The sequence below is a fragment of the Herpailurus yagouaroundi genome, unplaced genomic scaffold (genome assembly GCF_014898765.1).
Source record: "Herpailurus yagouaroundi ecotype Mexico unplaced genomic scaffold, PumYag 77, whole genome shotgun sequence".
NCBI classification, from domain to species: Eukaryota; Metazoa; Chordata; class Mammalia; order Carnivora; family Felidae; genus Herpailurus; species Herpailurus yagouaroundi.
In genome coordinates, this window is record NW_024412388.1 from 62,396,219 (window position 1) to 62,413,902 (window position 17,684).

General features: G+C 34.2%; 2 protein-coding genes across 5 annotated transcripts in view; one reads left to right on the forward strand and one right to left on the reverse strand.

The window, feature by feature from the left end:
- The window catches only part of LRRIQ3 (leucine rich repeats and IQ motif containing 3), a 227,498-nt gene extending 218,953 nt beyond the window's left edge, over window positions 1-8,545 (reverse strand). Inside the window, 1 exon segment of the mRNA XM_040470641.1 lies at window positions 8,411-8,545. The gene's annotated coding sequence lies outside the window, so the exon portion shown is untranslated.
- Window positions 8,546-8,634: 89 nt separating this feature from the next.
- Window positions 8,635-16,774, forward strand: FPGT (fucose-1-phosphate guanylyltransferase). 4 transcript variants are annotated; one of them, XM_040470647.1, is made up of 5 exons: window positions 8,695-8,807; window positions 9,709-9,824; window positions 10,507-10,674; window positions 12,301-12,393; window positions 14,159-16,774. In XM_040470647.1, the coding sequence occupies exons 2-5, from the start codon at window positions 9,767-9,769 to the stop codon at window positions 15,601-15,603; spliced, it is 1,764 nt and encodes a 587-aa protein (XP_040326581.1). In that variant the 5' UTR covers window positions 8,695-8,807; window positions 9,709-9,766; the 3' UTR covers window positions 15,604-16,774. The 4 variants fall into 4 exon arrangements, with proteins under 4 accessions (XP_040326583.1, XP_040326580.1, XP_040326582.1 ...); XM_040470649.1 differs by lacking the exon at window positions 9,709-9,824 and having other exon boundaries at window positions 8,635-8,807; window positions 14,964-15,130; XM_040470646.1 differs by lacking the exon at window positions 9,709-9,824 and having other exon boundaries at window positions 8,642-8,807.
- Window positions 16,775-17,684: the final 910 nt, after the last annotated feature.

The following is a 17,684-nucleotide window of genomic DNA, read 5'->3' on the forward strand; positions in this document are numbered from 1 at the left end:
AGAAAGAAAGAAAGAAAGAAAGAAAGAAAGAAAGAAAGAAAGAAAGAGAGAAAGAAAGAAAGAATTCAGAGGAAAAAAAACCCCACTGACCTAGAATTCTGTATGCTATGAAATTATCTTTCAAAATTAAGGAGAAATAAAAGACTTTCACAGGGAAACAAACATTGAGGAGATTCGTTGCCAGTAGACCTACCTTACAAGAAATGTTAAAAGAAGTTCTTTAGAGAAAAGGAATGTAATTTGTTCAGAATCTCAGATCTACAGAAAGCAAGGAAGAACACTGGGAAAGAAATAAGTGTATATAAAAAAAAGTATTTTATTTTTCTTATTCCTAACTGATCTAACAGATAAAAGTTTTTCAAAATACTAGTAGCAAACTGGTAGTATATATGTTAATGCTTATATATAAGTGAAATTAAAAGCAGCAATGAGGGGCACCCGGTTGGCTCAGTCTGTTAATCATCCGACTTCAGCTCAGGTCATGATTTCAGGGCTCATGGGTTGGAGACTTGCATCGGGCTCTGTGCTGACAGCTCACAGCCTGGAGCGTACTTCAGATTCTGTGTCTCCATCTCTCTCTGCCTCTCCCCCTCTCCCCACTCAAATAAACATTTTTTTAAAAGCAACAATTATATAAGAGACAGAAGGAATTGGGTTTATCTTCTAATAATAAGGTACTTAACACTAGGTGGGAAGGGGTATAGTGTTATTTGAAAATGGAACTGAATTAGTTATAAATGTGTATTGCAAACTTTAGGGTAACCACTAAAAATGGTAAAATAAGAACTATAATCAATATGCTATGAAAGAAGAGAAAATGAAATCATATGTAGTGTTCATTTAAAACCAAAAAAGCATGAAAAGTGAAATACAAAAGATAAAAAACAAAGAATAATGGCAACAAATAGAAATAGCAATGGATATTGCATATATTAATCCAAATATATCAATAATCATTATGAATGTCAAAGGTCCAAATGAACCAATTAAAAGAGACTGTCAAATGAGATTAAAAAAAAAAAGACCCAACTATATGTTGTCCACAAAAAACCCAAATGAAAGGTAAAGACATATAAAGTAATAAAGATCTATCATGCTGACACAAATCAAAAGAAAACAGGAGTAGCTATGTTAACTTCAAACAGAATAGTCTTCAAAGCAAGGAAAGTTATCAGGATAAAGACAGACATTACATAATAATAATGAGGTCATTTCTCCAAAAAGACATAGCAACTGATAAAGTTTATACACCTAACAAAAGTGAAGCAAAACTGATAGAACTTCAAGAAACAGATGAATGCACTATCACAGTTGCAGACTTCAACTCTGCTATCAGAAATGGACAGATCTAGCAGACAGAAAATCAGTAAGAACATAGTTACACACAACAACACCATCAATCAACTGGATATAGTTGACAACTACAGACTACTTCATCCAACAACAGCTGAATGTATATTCATCAAAAGCTCACATAAACATTACCAAGAGAGGCCACATATTGAGCCTCAAATACAACTTCAGAAACTTAATAGAAATCATACAGTATCTACCCAGATCACAATGGAATTCAACTACATATCAATAACAGATACATAGCTTGAAAAAGCAAAATATGTGGAGATTAAATAACACATTTCTAAATAACACATGGGCCAAAGAATATCTCAAGAGAAATTTTAAAATATTTTAAACTAAATGAAAATAAAAACACAACTTATCAAAATTTGTGGGATGTCGCAAAAGAAGTGCTTAGAGGGAAATTTATAGCACTGAATGCATACATCACAAAAGAAGAAAAATCAAAAAGCAATAATCTAAACTTCACCTTAGAAAACTAGAAGAAAAAAAAGAGAGAGCAAATTAAATCCAAAGTAAGCATAAGAAAATTAATAAAAATTACAGGAGAAATCAATGAAAAAATAGAAAATCAACAGAGATAATCCATAAAACCAAAGCCTGCTCTTTAGAAAGATCAATAGTATTAACCAGCAACTAGCCAGGCAAAGAAAAAAAAAAAAAAAAGAACACAAATTATTAGTATCAGAAATTAAAGTAAGGACAATACTACAGATCCCATGGACAACAGAGGTATAATAAATTAATACTATGAATAGCTCCACGTGCAGAACTTGATATCCTACCTTAAATGAACCAATTCCTTGAAAGACACAATCTGCCAAGACTCACAAAAGAATAAATAATCTGAATAGGCATATATTTATGAAAGAAATTGAACCAATAATTAATAACTTTTCAAAACAGATAGCCTCAGGCCCAGATGAGATCTTTGGGGAATGCTACCAAAATTTAAGAAAGAAATTATACTAATTCCCTAAAATCTCCTTCAGAGAATAGAAGCAAAGCCTAACTCATTCTATGAGGCCAGCATTATCCAAACCCTATGGCCAAAGACATTACAAAAATGGAAAACTACAGATCAATATTTCTCATGAAAACAGATGCAAAATTCCTGGGAAAAAATTAGTAAACTGAACAATGTATACAAAGAATCTACCGAGTGGGATTTTTCCGAGGTATGCAAGTCTGGTTCAACATTCAAAAACCAATTAATGTAATCTGTCACATTAACAAGCCAAAAAAAAGAAAACCACATGACCATTTCAATAAATGCAGAAAAATCATTTATTCAAATCCAACTCTATTCTTGAGAAAAATTTTCAGTAATCTAGGAATAGAGGACAACTTCCTCAACTTGATAAAATATCTATAAAAATTCTACAGCTAATCATACTCAACGGAAAGAAATTTGCTTTCCCAATAAGATCAGGTCCAAGCAGGAATGTCCCATCTCATCACTGCCTTTCAATATCATACTGGAAGTCTTAGCTAATTCAATAAGACATGGAAAGGAAAATAAAGATATACAGATTAGGAATGAAGAAATAAAATTGTGTTTGTTCACAGATGACATGATCATTTTCTATACAGAAAATCGAAAAGAATCGACAAAAAGAAAGAAAGAAATTAAGAAAAGAAAAAAAAAACCTGGAACTAATAAGTGATTATAATAAGATTGCAGATACAAGGTAAATACACAAAAGCCAATCACTTCTCTTTATACCAGCAATGCACAAGTTAAAAACACAGTACTATTTACATTAGCACCCCTCAAAATGAAATATTTGGGTATACATGTAATAAAATATGTACAAGAGGAAAACAAACAGTTGATGAGCAAAATCAAAGAACTAAATAAATGGAGAGAGATTTCATGTGCATCGACAGCCTTAATAGGAAGACTCAATATTGAGATGTCATTTCTTCCCAGTTTGATCTATAGACTAAATGCAGTCCCATCCAAAATCTCAGCATATTATTTTATCAATATCAACAGACTGATTGTAAAATTTACACAAAGAGGCAAAAACCTACAATATCTAACACACTATTCAAGAACAAACTTGAAGGAATGATGCTACCAGACTTCAAGACCTACTATAAAGCAATAGTAGTCAAAAACAATGTTGTGTTGTCAAAACAAAAGAAATTAGACCAATGGAATATAATAGAGTCTGGAAATAGAAATATAGTGAACTGATCTCTGACAAAGAAGCAAAGACAATACAATGGAGTTTCAACAAATGGTGCTGAAACAGCTGGACATCCACATGCAAAAAAAAAAAAAATGAATGTAGACACAGACTTTACACATTCAGAAAAATTAATTTAAAATAGATCTATGACAACACAAAACTATAAACTTCCTAGAAGATAACCTAGAAGAAAATCTAAATGACCTTAGGTATAATAATGACCTTTTAGATACACCACCAAAATCATAATCCATGAAAGAAATATTTTATAACCTATACTTCATTAAAATTAAAGACACAGAGAGATAAAAAACAAGAAACAGACTCTAAGAGAACAAACTGATGGTTACCAGAGGAAGGTGGGCAGGGAGATGGTTGAAGTAGGTGATGGGGATTAAAGAGTACACTTAGACCAATGAGCACTGAGTAATGTAGAGAATTGTTGAGTCCCTACATTGTACACCTGAGACCAATATAACACTGTATGTTAACTATACTGGAATTAAAGTTAAAAACTTAATGAAAAATTATTTCCTTTAAATAAAAAAATTAATTAAAGACATAATTTGCAAACAGTAATGTCAAATGAATAAGAAAACAAGCTACACAATGGGAGAAAATATTTGCAAACGATACATCTGATAAAGGATTTTTATTTAAAATATATAAAGAACACTTAAAACTAAACAATAAGGGAAATAAACAACCAGATTTTAAAAATGGGCCAAAGACCTTAAATAGATACTTCACCAAAAAAGATATACAGATGTCAAATAAGTACATGAAAGCGGTTCCTCCTCACATGTCATCAGGGAAATGCATATTAAAACAACAATGAAATAACATTACACACCTATTAGAATGGCCAAAACCTGAACACTGACACCACAAACTGCTGGCAAGGATGTGTAGCAACAGAAACTGTCATTCATTGCTGGTAGGAATGCAAAACAGTATAGCAACTTTGGAAGACAGTTTGGCCGTATCTTATAAGACTAAATATACTCTTATCATAAGATCCAGTAATTGCACTTCTTGGTATTCATCTTTTGCCATATGAATGTTCATAACAGCTTTATTCACAATTGCAAAAATTTGGGAACAACCAAGATGTCCTTCAGTAGTTGAAAGGATAAAGTGTGGCACATCCAGATAATGGACTATTACTCAGCACTAAAAAGAAATGGTTATCAAGAATGAAAAGACATAGTGTACCTTAAATGCACACTACTAAGTGAAAGACATCAGTATGAAAAGGCTATGTAGTATAGGATTACAACTATATGGCATTATGGAAAAAGCAGAACCATGGAGACAGTAAAAAGATTAGTGGTGGCAGAGTTCACGGGGTGGATGACTAGGCAGAACACAGATTTTTAGACAGTGAAACAATTCTGAATATTATAATGATGAACACATGTCATCATACTTTGTCCAAACCCATAGACTATACACCAAGAGTGAAATGTAAGGTAAATTATGGACTTTGGGTGATTGTGACATGTCAATATAAATTCATCAACTGTAACAAATGTACCATTCTGGTGGGGGGATGTTAATGACAAGGTAGGCTATGCACATGTGAATTATGTGGGAGTATATTGGAAATCTCTGAATTTTCTTCTCAATTTTTCTGTGAAACTAAAACTGCTCTAAAAAATAAAGTCTTAAAAAATAATAAAGGAGGATGTCAAATAGAAGTTTGGGGGATAAAATTTTTTCCTTGGTCCTCCAGAAAGGTGAGAAACGTGAGGGTTCCTTCAACAGGATACAGTGGGAAAAAAATACTTTATTTGGCTAGAACACGCTAGCCAAATAAATAAATTCAAATAAATGGAAGAGTAAAAAGATATTTTTGCTTATACTGCATGTCAGAAAGAGTAGGAGGAGGAACAGTGGTTGTGCAGAGAGATGAAACACAAGGAATGGAAAAGATCAGAGCCCTAGCGTGAACTGATCAAACCATGCACCAAGAGAATCGTGGTGCACAATCTAGAACCCTCTTCATTTAGTTCCAGTTTCTTCTTGTGAAGGAAAAAAAATGTTTGGAAACAAAATTAATATTCTTCTCTACAACTTCCACACAACAGTCATAGTTATGCCCATAGTAATAGGAACAACCTGACTGGAATTAACTCTAAACAAGCATAAGCGGAGCGCCTGGGTGGCACAGTCGGTTAAGCGTCCGACTTCAGCCAGGTCACGATCTCGCGGTCAGTGAGTTCGAGCCCCGTGTCAGGCTCTGGGCTGATGGCTCAGAGCCTGGAGCCTGTTTCCGATTCTGTGTCTCCCTCTCTCTCTGCCCCTCCCCCATTCATGCTCTGTCTCTCTCTGTCCCAAAAATAAATAAACGTTGAAAAAAATTTTAAACAAGCATAAGCATCTTATTGGGGTGACAGTTGCACAGCGCAGTAAACTTACTAAAAATCATTAAATTGTTCACTTACAACAGGTTAAGTTAATGTCATATAAATTATGCCTCAGTAAAATTCTTTTAAAAATCTATCTCACTCTTCGTTACGGTACTTCTTCAGATACTCTCTACTCTCCTCCCACACAAAAAAAGCCCAAATGTCTCCACAAAATACCATTTTTCAACTATTATATAGTTCAGTTTGTCTGACATCCCTTTCAAAATGTGGAATCCAGGATTAAATATGTCATTTCCAATGTGTTTTACTTATAAAGAATTAATGGGTTTACTACTTAGCTGTGTTAGCATATTTTATTGTGGTTACCGTACCTTATGACTATTTAAACAACCATATCACACTGTTTGATTATATTAAACATAAACTTAAATTCCTAGATATTTTTACCCCCCAAAATCTACTTCCAACGAAATTACTCCCACTAATATGGTATTCAATATTTTTTCATTTTTACTTAAAAATTAATATTAATGAACAGTTGAGAAAAAAAAGAGGGAAGAACAAAAACCATAGTTGATAAGGTGGTATATTTACTTCCAACACATTTTATATGAATAATGTAATCATATCAGGAAAAAATAATATTGATTTCTATGGCCATCCTTTCCAGGTCCCAAGAATGCTGTATTTAATAATCTATGTAATACAGTCTATTACATCAGCCTGTTCTAGTCCCTTCACACTTCTCACTATCCAAAATTTTCTTATTTGGTCACATTTTCATTGTTTACCTTGTTACTATGCACAATCCTTGAACTTCACCTTTCTTCCCCTAGGATCTCATCTAGTTCAGTAGTTTAAAATTAATTCCATTAACTCTAACCCAACCTTAAAGTTATCCCTCTGGAGAGGTCTGTGAACTGCAGAATCACAGGCACATAGCCTCACACTGTCTCTAACAATGAGGACTCAAAAAATTCTCTCTCCAGCCCAGACCTCTCTTATGAACCCTGGAGTCATATGTGTAATGCCTACAGACACATACACACACAAACTTTCATTACATATGCGTGACATACACATATATCTATATAGTCTACATGTCTAAAAGCAAACTCTGGACTCTCCCCACTACTCCACCAACACTCCCCATCCGCAGTCTTTCCCATCTCAACTGATAGCTGTTCTATCCTTGAGGTGGTCAGTCTTGACCCCTCTCATTCTCTAACATTCCACAACCATATCATTAGCAAATTGTATTGGTTGTGCCTTCAAAAATATGTCCAGAATGTAATCAATTTCTCAGCATCCCCACTGTTACCATCGTTGCCAAGCCTTCACCAACTCTATCCTTGCCCTACCCTCCACTATGTCTATTTTCACATTTCTGAGTGATCTTTTTAGACATAAGGCAAGTCACATAAAAACTCTGCAATGGCTTCGTTGTATACAGTATAAAACAAAATCCCTTCTTTAGGGGTTTTTCACCTCTCTGATCTTTATCACTCACTCCCTTTTGTTCACTCTCACCTCACTCAAGTCGTATCATATAAATGTTCTTAATGTTTTGTTTTTATTAACAACACAAAACTTCTAAACGGCGAAACTATGAAAGAGTAATCTCCATTTTTACTGAAATGTACTTTAAGTACAGAATTAAATGCAGAGCGAAGCCTTTAGAAAAAAAAAAAAAACTAAGTAAAGTTCATGGCAAGAACTTATAGGGCCTTGAATGTCCACCTGTGTTACTGATGAAGGCTTTAGGAAGACAGGTTTCTGAAATAAATCAAACTGCATGATGTGGTAGATGAGTTCTGGGTTTGGGATTCAAGTAGCGTGCTTAAATCTCCTCTTCTACTGATCGTGAGCCCTTGACTATTGGCCTGTTTCTTAAAATTGTTGTATGTAAGCATGAATAGGTTCATCTGTAAAACTCATTATAAACTTGTGCTTTACAAAAGAAATACTTACAGGTATCTACCAAAATGCATCTAGTAAGTCTGACTTATTCCCAGTAATGTTATTTAAAGTTCTTGATCAATCCGCATATACAACAGAATGACAGCTGAAGCAACCAAAACCACGAATGTTAAGAGATCTGTTGCAGACTGAATTTTATACAATGGACAAAAGCCTATGAAGTGAACTCAAAACTGAGAGGGTTGGAGAGGCTCACTTACTAAGAAACACAAGGGCAAAGAAGCCACAAACCTAAGGTTCCTTAAGAGAATATAGATCTTGAATGTTGAGACTGTACATCTGGATCTGGATTTGGTGCAGATTGTTTCAGATAACAACCCTGAGGGAGGAATTAACTATAAAGACGTCTTTGGGAACTGCTCCCCGCTAAAACAAATCTGAAACAAATCACGAGTTGAAAGGACGAACCACCTTTCGAAGGAAAGCTGGAAGCTAGGTTGTACTTTTGTCTTCTCAGCGGGTCAGTTCTAGCAATTTTATCACTCAACCCGAATAACTCACCGGGTCAACAGGGCTGCAAAGCCTTATGAGTTGGGAACAAGAGGCCCAGACCCGGCACAGTCCGACAAATCACTAGGTGGCCATCTGCTCCAGAGACCGTTGCTAGGGAAACACGGCAAGGCTTTGCACTCTGACCCCCAGGATTTTCTCCCGGCAGGCCACCGCTCTGGGGGCGTGGTTACGTGAGTGACGCACGTAAGGGGCGGAACAGAGGCAAACCGGACCCAGGAACGGGTTACATCCTGAGGCGCATGCGTGCTGCTCCAGTCGGAGGATACCTGGAAGGCTTCAGCTGGTCTCGGGGGAAGTTTTGCTATGGCTGCTGCAAACGCGCTCTTAGGCGTAGCTCTGCGAGAAGCCACCCAGCGAAAATTGCAGAGGTTTTCAGAACTGAGAGGTAGCAAAGGGGGAACCCCAGCTTTCCGCGGCAATGGACAGGGAGGGAACTTTACGTGCCGGGAAATTTGCTGGACTATCACTTCCGGTCTGCTCACCTTCGGCTTTATAGCTAATAACTCGGCTTGATCTTTTTATTCTTCTGTCACTGCCCTTTCTTTGCGTCATGTTATTACTTTATTTTTTTTTTACTTTATTTTTAGTAACATATATATATCAAAACAAAGGAGAAGAAAGAAAATTATTCTGACTAGTGAGGCTATCAATCCAAGTTACACATTTGGTTAGCCTATTAACAAAAGTTACTTTAGATAAATCTAAACTGTCTAAAGCTCAGTATTTGACCATTACAAATATTATTTTAGCCTTCTCCAATCCCCTTGCCTACTTCACCAATTTGTTACATGCTATGAATGCATACTGAGTAAAAATCAGGACATGGAAGAATTATGGGTCAAAATTTAAAAGGGGAAATTTGTATCAAATAAAATTTTTTAAAGACTGTGCTATTTGTCATTCCTTATACAACTATCTAATAAAATTAGTCATTTTTGGTGAAGTTTCTGCATTAAAAATATAAATAATAAAATATTTAGGAATAATAGATTCTGGCTGACAAAAACTGTTAACTAATTAAAATCTTTTTTTTTAAATTTTTTTTTAACGTTTATTTATTTTTGAGACAGAGAGATACAGAGTATGAACAGGGGAGGGGCAGAGAGAGAGGGAGACACAGAATCTGAAATGGGCTCCCGGCTCTGAGCTGTCAGCACAGAGCCTGACGCAGGGCTCGAACTCACAGACTGTGAGATCATGACCTGAGCCGAAGTCAGACGCTTAACCGACTGAGCCATCCAGGCGCCCCAATTAAAATCTTTATTCGTCTTTTTTTACCAACAAAGAGCGTCAGTTTAGTCTGTTTTTAAATGAGTGCATCAGGGACTTGGGAACTTTTCTGTTATGCAGAATTTTAGGTCATACTTCAAAGCCTTTGTAAACTTGCATGGCTCATCTTCAGGTAATAAAAAATAAAGTACCTGAATTTATAAACAGTAACATTGTAGGAATAGATCCTTGGGTTGAATCTTACTCAGCCAACAAACACTAAGTGGTCCTAATATGTGAAAATTGCTTTTCACAGCTGGAGATTCATTTATTCATTTTTTTTTTAAGTTTTATTTATTTGGGGAAGAGAGCACGAGCAGGGGAGGGGCAGAAAGAGAAGGAGAGAGAGAATCCCAAGCAGGCCCCGCATTGACAGTATACAGCCTGACTGGGGGTTGATCCCATGAACCTTGAGATCATGACCTGAGCCGAGATAAAGAATCCGAGGCATAGCTGACTGAGCCATCTAAGCACCCCCGTTTATTCTTTTTGTCTCCTCTTCTTACTTAAGAATTGAGGTAATTTTTAGCAAGGCAAGAATACTTCTCTTAATCAAGAAACATAGCAACTTTCAGAATATTTAAATAAATGGACTGTAGACCATGAAAGGAGCAAGTAATCTAAAAGGGGAAAATGCAAAATTTGTGAACAATCTTCAGTAGAAATAGTTTGAATCAAACTAGCTAGCCACTAATTATTCCGTAATTCTGAAAAGAAGTTAAGTGTATGAAGATAGTTTTTCATTTTTCTTTCTAATAGGCAAATTTGTAACAGCTAGAGATTTCTGATACTCATTTCCTTGCTTTTTCACACAGGCAAACCTGTGGCATCTGGAGAATTCTGGGACATTGTTGCAATAACAGCAGCTGATGAAAAACAGGAATTTGCTTATAAGCAACAGCTCTCAGAAAAGCTGAAAAAAAAGGAGTTACCCCTTGGAGTCCAGTATCATGTTTTTGTTGACCCTGCTGGAGCCAAAATAGGTATGCTATATATAATCAGATTTATATCATAGGTTCTGAACAGAATGATTGCTGAAGAAAAGCTTTCCTATGGCTCACAGTTGATGAGCCCTATATCTTTCTACCCATAGTCTTTCCAGGCTTTAAAAATTTAATGTAAATTTACTATTTTTTAAGAAAAAGGCATAGTAACTGTTTACACATTGTGACTTACCATGAAAAACTTGCAGAATGTTATTAAGAAAAGAATATTATTTGTTTTAATAAAATTAAAACAAAATTTATTTTAATAAAATTTTAAAATTAATGTTAAATATTCTTTTGGACTTTATCAGTAGGGTTCTTAAGGTCCCTCCTAACTCCATAGTTTGTTCAGAGATTTACATGAAGGTTGCAAATCAGCACTATATACACACACATATATACACACATATATGTGTGTATATACACATAAGGCATAGCTGACTTAAACTGGGTTTTGAAAGTAGTATCTATGATACTTAGGCCATTATATATAATATATATATATATATATACACACACACACACACATATATATATATATACACACACGTATACACACACATATATATGTGTATACACATATGTGTGTGTATGTATATATATATATATATATATATATATAAAATATAATGGCCTAATATCATAGATACTACTTTCAAAACCCAGTTTAAGTCAGCTATGCCTTTTGACCTTCATTGCAAGAAAATATGTGCTATTTTTCTGGAGGCTATTTTCCATGTGATACTTAAAACTAAAGCCCCTGATACCATATGGGATATTTATATCTGATACCAGCATTGTTCTAATTAACCAGTGTTTTAATCCTCACAATGGTGCAGTCAGTACTTTAATAATTCCCATTTTATAGATGGGAATCTGAGGCACAGAATGTTAAATAACCTGCACAAGGTAACTAGTAAGTGTAGTTATGTTTAAGATGTATTTTAGGACACCAGGTTCTAAGAAAATTTTTTTTGAGTTTGTTTGTTTGTTTGTTTGTTTGTTTATTTAGAGACCATGAGCAGGGGAGGGGCAGAGAGAGAGAGAGAGGGAAAGAATCCCAAGCAGGATCCCTGATACCAGGGCAGCCCCTGGGGTGGGGCTTGAATCAGGACCCTTGAGATCATGTCCTGAGCCATTATGACCTGAGCCAAGGTCAAGAGTCTGACACTCAACCGACTGAACCACCCAGGTGCTCCTCTAAGAAACTTTTTAGAAAGGACATCTAACTCAAATCTTTGGTTATGTCATGTGGGGGGGAATTATTTTAATGGGTTTTTCAGTTTGTAACTCCAAATGAATGTGTATACTTAGAGTATTCCACTGTTTCAGATTGCCTAATTTATCATTTTTCCTGTTTTAATTACTGTTTTCAAGAGAAGATTATAATCTCATCATTTATTACCAAGTGCTGATCTCTGGGTTTCATTTCCAATTGTTTATTTATTTAAATGCTGTAAAATGTGTATTTAACTTGATTCTTTTGCCTCTACCTTTGCTCTCTGCCTACTTAATTATAGCCAAAGGCCATATCCTCAAAGTTATAACACCAAACCTTACCATAATAACAAATTTTCAGCAGGTTTCTAAGAAATAAGTTGTGGTTTTACTTTCATTTTTAAGGAAATGGAGGATCCACACTTTGTGCCCTTCGATGTTTGGAAAAGTTATATGGAGATAAATGGAATTCTTTTACCATCCTATTAATTCATTCTGGTAAAGTTACACATTTTCTTTTTTCCAATTTACATCTTACCTTTGATATTTTAAGGACTTTTTTCTACCTTGCAAATACTTTCCTTTTTTTAAATTTTTGTCTTTGAAGTTACTCTTCTTTGAAAATAAATATTTCATGTTTTTCTTGATTATTTTAAAGTTATAAGCAGCATAATGTTTTTTGACAAATTTATCTTTTGGAATGCATATAGAAAATTATTTACCGAAGATAGAAGTCATCAAAATATGAACATTTCTCAGTAATGCTTTAAAAGGAATTGTTGTAGGGGAGAGGCTGGTTTAGCACTGTGATTTCCAGACTTTACCAAAACCTTCTATCATGCATTTTTATCTGATTATTGGTGGCAAAAGTCTTTAATGCTTAAAAGAATTTAAAAAGAAAAGAAAAAGTGGTGACAACACATGGAGATGACAAAAAAGTATGTAAGAGGAAGAGTCACACACAAAAGAAAACATTATAAAGCAGAAAAATAGGAAATAAATAATCTCAGAATAAAGATTTTTTTTTTTTAATTCAGTAAATGTAGTTGTATGAAAATCTTGGTTACATGAAAACCTCCACTCTTCTCTACTGGGGGCTGGTGAAAACTTTATTATGGACTGGCACCAGTCCAGGAACAGATATTTTAGAACTACTCATCTATATGACTTCCAAGGCATTTTTCATTTCTTATAGTTTATATACAGAACAATGATTCTTTGTAAAGATAATACCAAGTAAAGCATCCACGTTCTGATTTTAAGACTAACTCTAAAAAAGTAGAAAAATTCAAATATATAGCTTTATTCTGGAACCAATATGATTACCAATTAATAAAAATTAAGTTAGACACTCAAAATACATAGTTAGAAAGAGGTAATTCTTACAATTCTAAACTTAAGTTTTGGCTAATCTTTGGAAAAGGAAAAAACTGGAAAGCATTAACTCTCATTTGCTGAACAACATACTCTGTGCCAAGTGCTCTACATAAAAGAAGATAAAGCAAGTATTACTCTTCATTTGCTGATTTGGAGTAAACCCAACGATAAGCAATTAAAAAGTGGTGAACCAGAGTTTGAACCTATTTTTGTCTACTCTACTATGTAATGTTGCCTCTCATTATAATTAGTTACATAAAAATGATGTAAGCTATTTAATGTACCTAAGAGAACATGCTTTTCAAGGAATTAAGAAGTCATAAGACTCATTTTAGAGGGAAAAAGCCTAATCAAATGAAAAACAAATATACATTTTAAAATGCTTTTAAGTAAACGCACCTTTATTCCCTTTGAGTGGATGTAATAATTTGAGGAAAGACACAGCATCTGGTAATTACAGTTTAATAATTATATTTTGGATTGGTATATTAGTTTTTTTGTGACTTTTTTCCCCTCTATGAAGTGCGTACCAAATGTAGGAGTTTAAATGTCGTGAAATTTACTGTTTGAAATGTAGATATAAGACCATGTTTTAGCCCATGGTCCTGTTTACTAGTTGTGCAGTTGATTCAAAACAATTCACAGCTTCTGAAGTATAATAGAATTCTTTCTTAATCTAAAATTGTGTTATATCAAATCACTTGAGGAGAATTGTTCTTTGAATTTGTAACCTGGAATTTACTATTCTTTTCTGAGTTACAGTAATGCATTATATACATTAAATATCTTTAGAGATACTTTGAGTTGTCACTGATGCCCCTGGGTTTTTAAAATCTTACAGTCTTGTAAACATTTTAAAACAGTTATTTTGTTTAATTTTGTATAGGTGGTTACAGCCAACGCCTTCCAAATGCAAGTGCTCTGGGCAAAATTTTCACTGCGTTACCTTTCGGTAACCCCATTTATCAGATGTTGGAATTAAAACTAGCCATGTACATTGATTTCCCCTCACATATGAAACCTGGGATTCTGGTTACTTGTGCAGATGATATTGAACTTTATAGTGTTGGAGAATGTGAGTTTATTAGATTTGACAAACCTGGCTTTACCGCTTTAGCTCATCCTTCTAGTTTGACTGTTGGTACCACACATGGAGTATTTGTCTTAGAACCTTTTAATTATTTAGAATATAAAGACCTTGAATACAGGTGTTGCCATCGTTTCCTTCATAAGCCCAGCATAGAACAGATGCATCACTTTAATGCTGTGTGTAGACACCACCAGGACATGGCTGGGGGTGACACTACCCCTCTTAAATTAGAGTCTGAGTATGTCTACACAGACAGCCTATTTTACATGGATCATAAAACAGCAAAAAAATTACTTGCTTTTTATGAAAAAATAGGCACATTGAACTGTGAAATTGATGCCTATGGAGACTTTCTGCAGGCTTTGGGACCTGGAGCAACTGTGGAGTACACCAGAAACACATCAAATGTCACTAAAGAAGAGGCAGAGTTGACAGACATCAGACAGAGAATATTTCATCTTCTGAAAGGAACCTCATTAAATGTTGTGGTTCTTAATAAATCCAAATTCTATCACATTGGAACAACTGAAGAATACTTGTTTCATTTTACTTCAGATAGCAGTTTGAAGTCAGAACTTGGCTTGCAGTCCATAGCTTTTAGCATCTTTTCTACAACACCAAAATGCTCTGGTAACACATCCTGTATCATTCAAAGTATACTGGATTCAGGATGTTCTGTGGCAACTGGCTCAGTTGTGGAGTATTCTAGATTGGGGCCTAATGTTTCAGTTGGGGAAAACTGCATTGTTAGTGGTTGTTCTGTCATAACAGAAGCTGTCCTGCCTGCAGATTCTTTTGTGTGTTCCTTAAGCTTGAAGATGAATGGATACTTGAAGTATTCAACTATGGCTTTTGGAGTGCAAGACAACTTGAAAAGGAATGTTAAAACATTGTCAGATATAAAGTTACTTCAATTCTTTGGAGTCTGTTTCCTGTCATGCCTAAATATTTGGAATCTGAAAGTTACAGAGGAACTGTTCTCTGGAAACAAGACATGTTTAAGTTTGTGGAATGCTCGTATTTTCCCAGCTTGTTCCTCTTTGAGTGATTCAGTTACAACATCCCTAAAAATGTTAAATGCTGTACAGAACAAATCAGCATTCAGCCTGAATAAGTATAAACTGTTGTCCATTGAAGAAATGCTTATCTACAAAGACGTAGAAGACATGATAACTTATAGGGAGCAAATTTTTCTAGAAATTACTTTAAATAGAAAACAGTCCGATTTAGAGGCATCTTAAATATTATATATACCTTATCTTTCTTGATAGAGCAAGATTGCAAATAGAAGAGTTTTCTGTAGGCTTTTGTTTGTTTTACTGAAGTGAATTAATGAAAATTACATTAACGTAATTGCTATAGCATAATATTAATAACAAAATCAAACATTTTTGATGAAAGAATATTTCAAGGCTGTAAGTTCAGAAAAGGGTTTTTTTGATATTACTATTTTAATTTTCTTTTAATAAAAACGGGTTTGTGGAGCATTGTTGTGTTCATATAGTACACAAGAAGTTTTAGATGATTTTCTAAACATACCTTTTTCCATCTTCTTTTTGGGCTTTGGTTTCAGTACAGGTCTACGTGTTAATTGACATAGTACTAGTATAGTAGTATACTATAGCATATACTAGTAGTACAGTAGTAGAACATAGTAGTCCTATTCTGATGAACTGATAAAAATGGTATACATACAATAGGGTCTTCAAAGAACACTGTAGGAATTGAAATACTTTTTTGGAAACAAATTCATAGCTTACAAATTCAGATGAAAACAATGCTTCCAATATTGTGATTATTTAATTAATAAGTAATTAGATAGAGATAGCTCTAGTATTGATGATAAAAATCTATCTCATTTATTGCTCTTGCCAAAGTGAAACTAAAAGTGTTTATGTGGTATTTTACCTTATAAACTTGGATATATGTTTCTATATCTTAAAATTTTCCTAAATTTCCATCCATACAAAAGCATACACATACACAAAACTCAAATATCTGTATGTGGAAAACGGTAGGAATAATTGGGATTCATTGATAATCATAAAAGTTTATTTGGGGCATTATTTGCAATCTCTTTTTAACCCCTTTAATAGAACTATTAAGTTACCAGATGGGCTGATTTTACTTTCTTTTTCTTACTTTTTGTCCTTGTACTGGTGATGATACTGAGAAGCAATAATTGACCGAAAGTTAAGCAGCAGGAAGGAGGCAGAAAAATAAAAAAATGAGAAAACTTACTGATGATAGACAGCTTCAAGAAAATAAAAATAGACTGGAATCTCAACTTATGTGCTGCTATTTTGCTATAAGCATGCACGTGAAATGTCTTTATGTCAAAGTCTGATAAAAATTAGAGAAATGATTTGTCAATTTTGTGTTTTAACATGAATAAACTGAAATCCGAACTAGTCTGTGCTTCTTTTGTTTATATATTAATATGTCAATATGAAAATAACTGGTAAACCAGAAGTGGCTTGCCTGCCACCATTATTAGGCTATTTTATGTGTTTCATTTTGGTTTGGGGTTTTGTTTTATTTTCTTTTAAGGTTCTTCCCAAGGAGGAAATACAGATACATGATAGCTACTCTTTAGCATTTACTGATTTACTTGCAGAGCTTTCAGAGGATGTTGTATGTCTGTTATTGATTAAATGTTTAATACTGTATTTCACCTAATGTAAAGTACCATCAGTTATTAAAAATTACTGTTATTTTATGTTCCACTAAAGAGAAAACACTACCAAGAAAAATGTGAATCAATGCTTCCTTTTTTCCTTGAAGTTTTTATATTTTTTTATTGAAAATCCTTTTTAAATGAACTTAAATACAGATTTTTATTGTTTAATCCTCTCACACATACATATAAAAGGAAGAAAAAGTGACATATTGACATATAGTTAAGACTTTTCTAAAACTTTACATTCAGTTTCAAACTCTTCTGAAACACTTTTCAACCCAAAAGTTATTAATATCCATGTGCTTCTACCCAGTACCATGTTCTGTGCTATCAAAGGTATTGGTAAAGCCGTATGCCCTAAGAGTGCCATCAGCACAATGCTATCTGGATTGCCTCAAAACCGTCAACACCTGTCCTGCAATACCTGTCCTGTAAGTTTTGATGCTGATTCTTTACTATTTGGCAAAATTTCAAAGTTGTATTTGTGCTGTAGTGTAATCATGTGTCTCTCTAAAAGGTAGGTGGCTTCTATTCAAAGTCAGTGGGATGTTTCTGACAAATTGGTGGTCACCATTTTAATCATAATTCTGCACAGTGTATGGATTCTAGTTGCTTTGAAATGTTATCTGTTGGAAAGAATTT

Excerpts from the sequence above, each read along its gene's own strand:
- FPGT (XM_040470646.1), top strand. The coding sequence starts at position 8,726 with ATGGCTGCTGCAAACGCGCTCTTAGGCGTAGCTCTGCGAGAAGCCACC. Across the intron at positions 8,808-10,506 it reads GAGGTTTTCAGAACTGAGAG|GCAAACCTGTGGCATCTGGA; the intron begins GTAGCAAAGGGG and ends TTTTTCACACAG. Across the intron at positions 10,675-12,300 it reads CCCTGCTGGAGCCAAAATAG|GAAATGGAGGATCCACACTT; the intron begins GTATGCTATATA and ends TTCATTTTTAAG.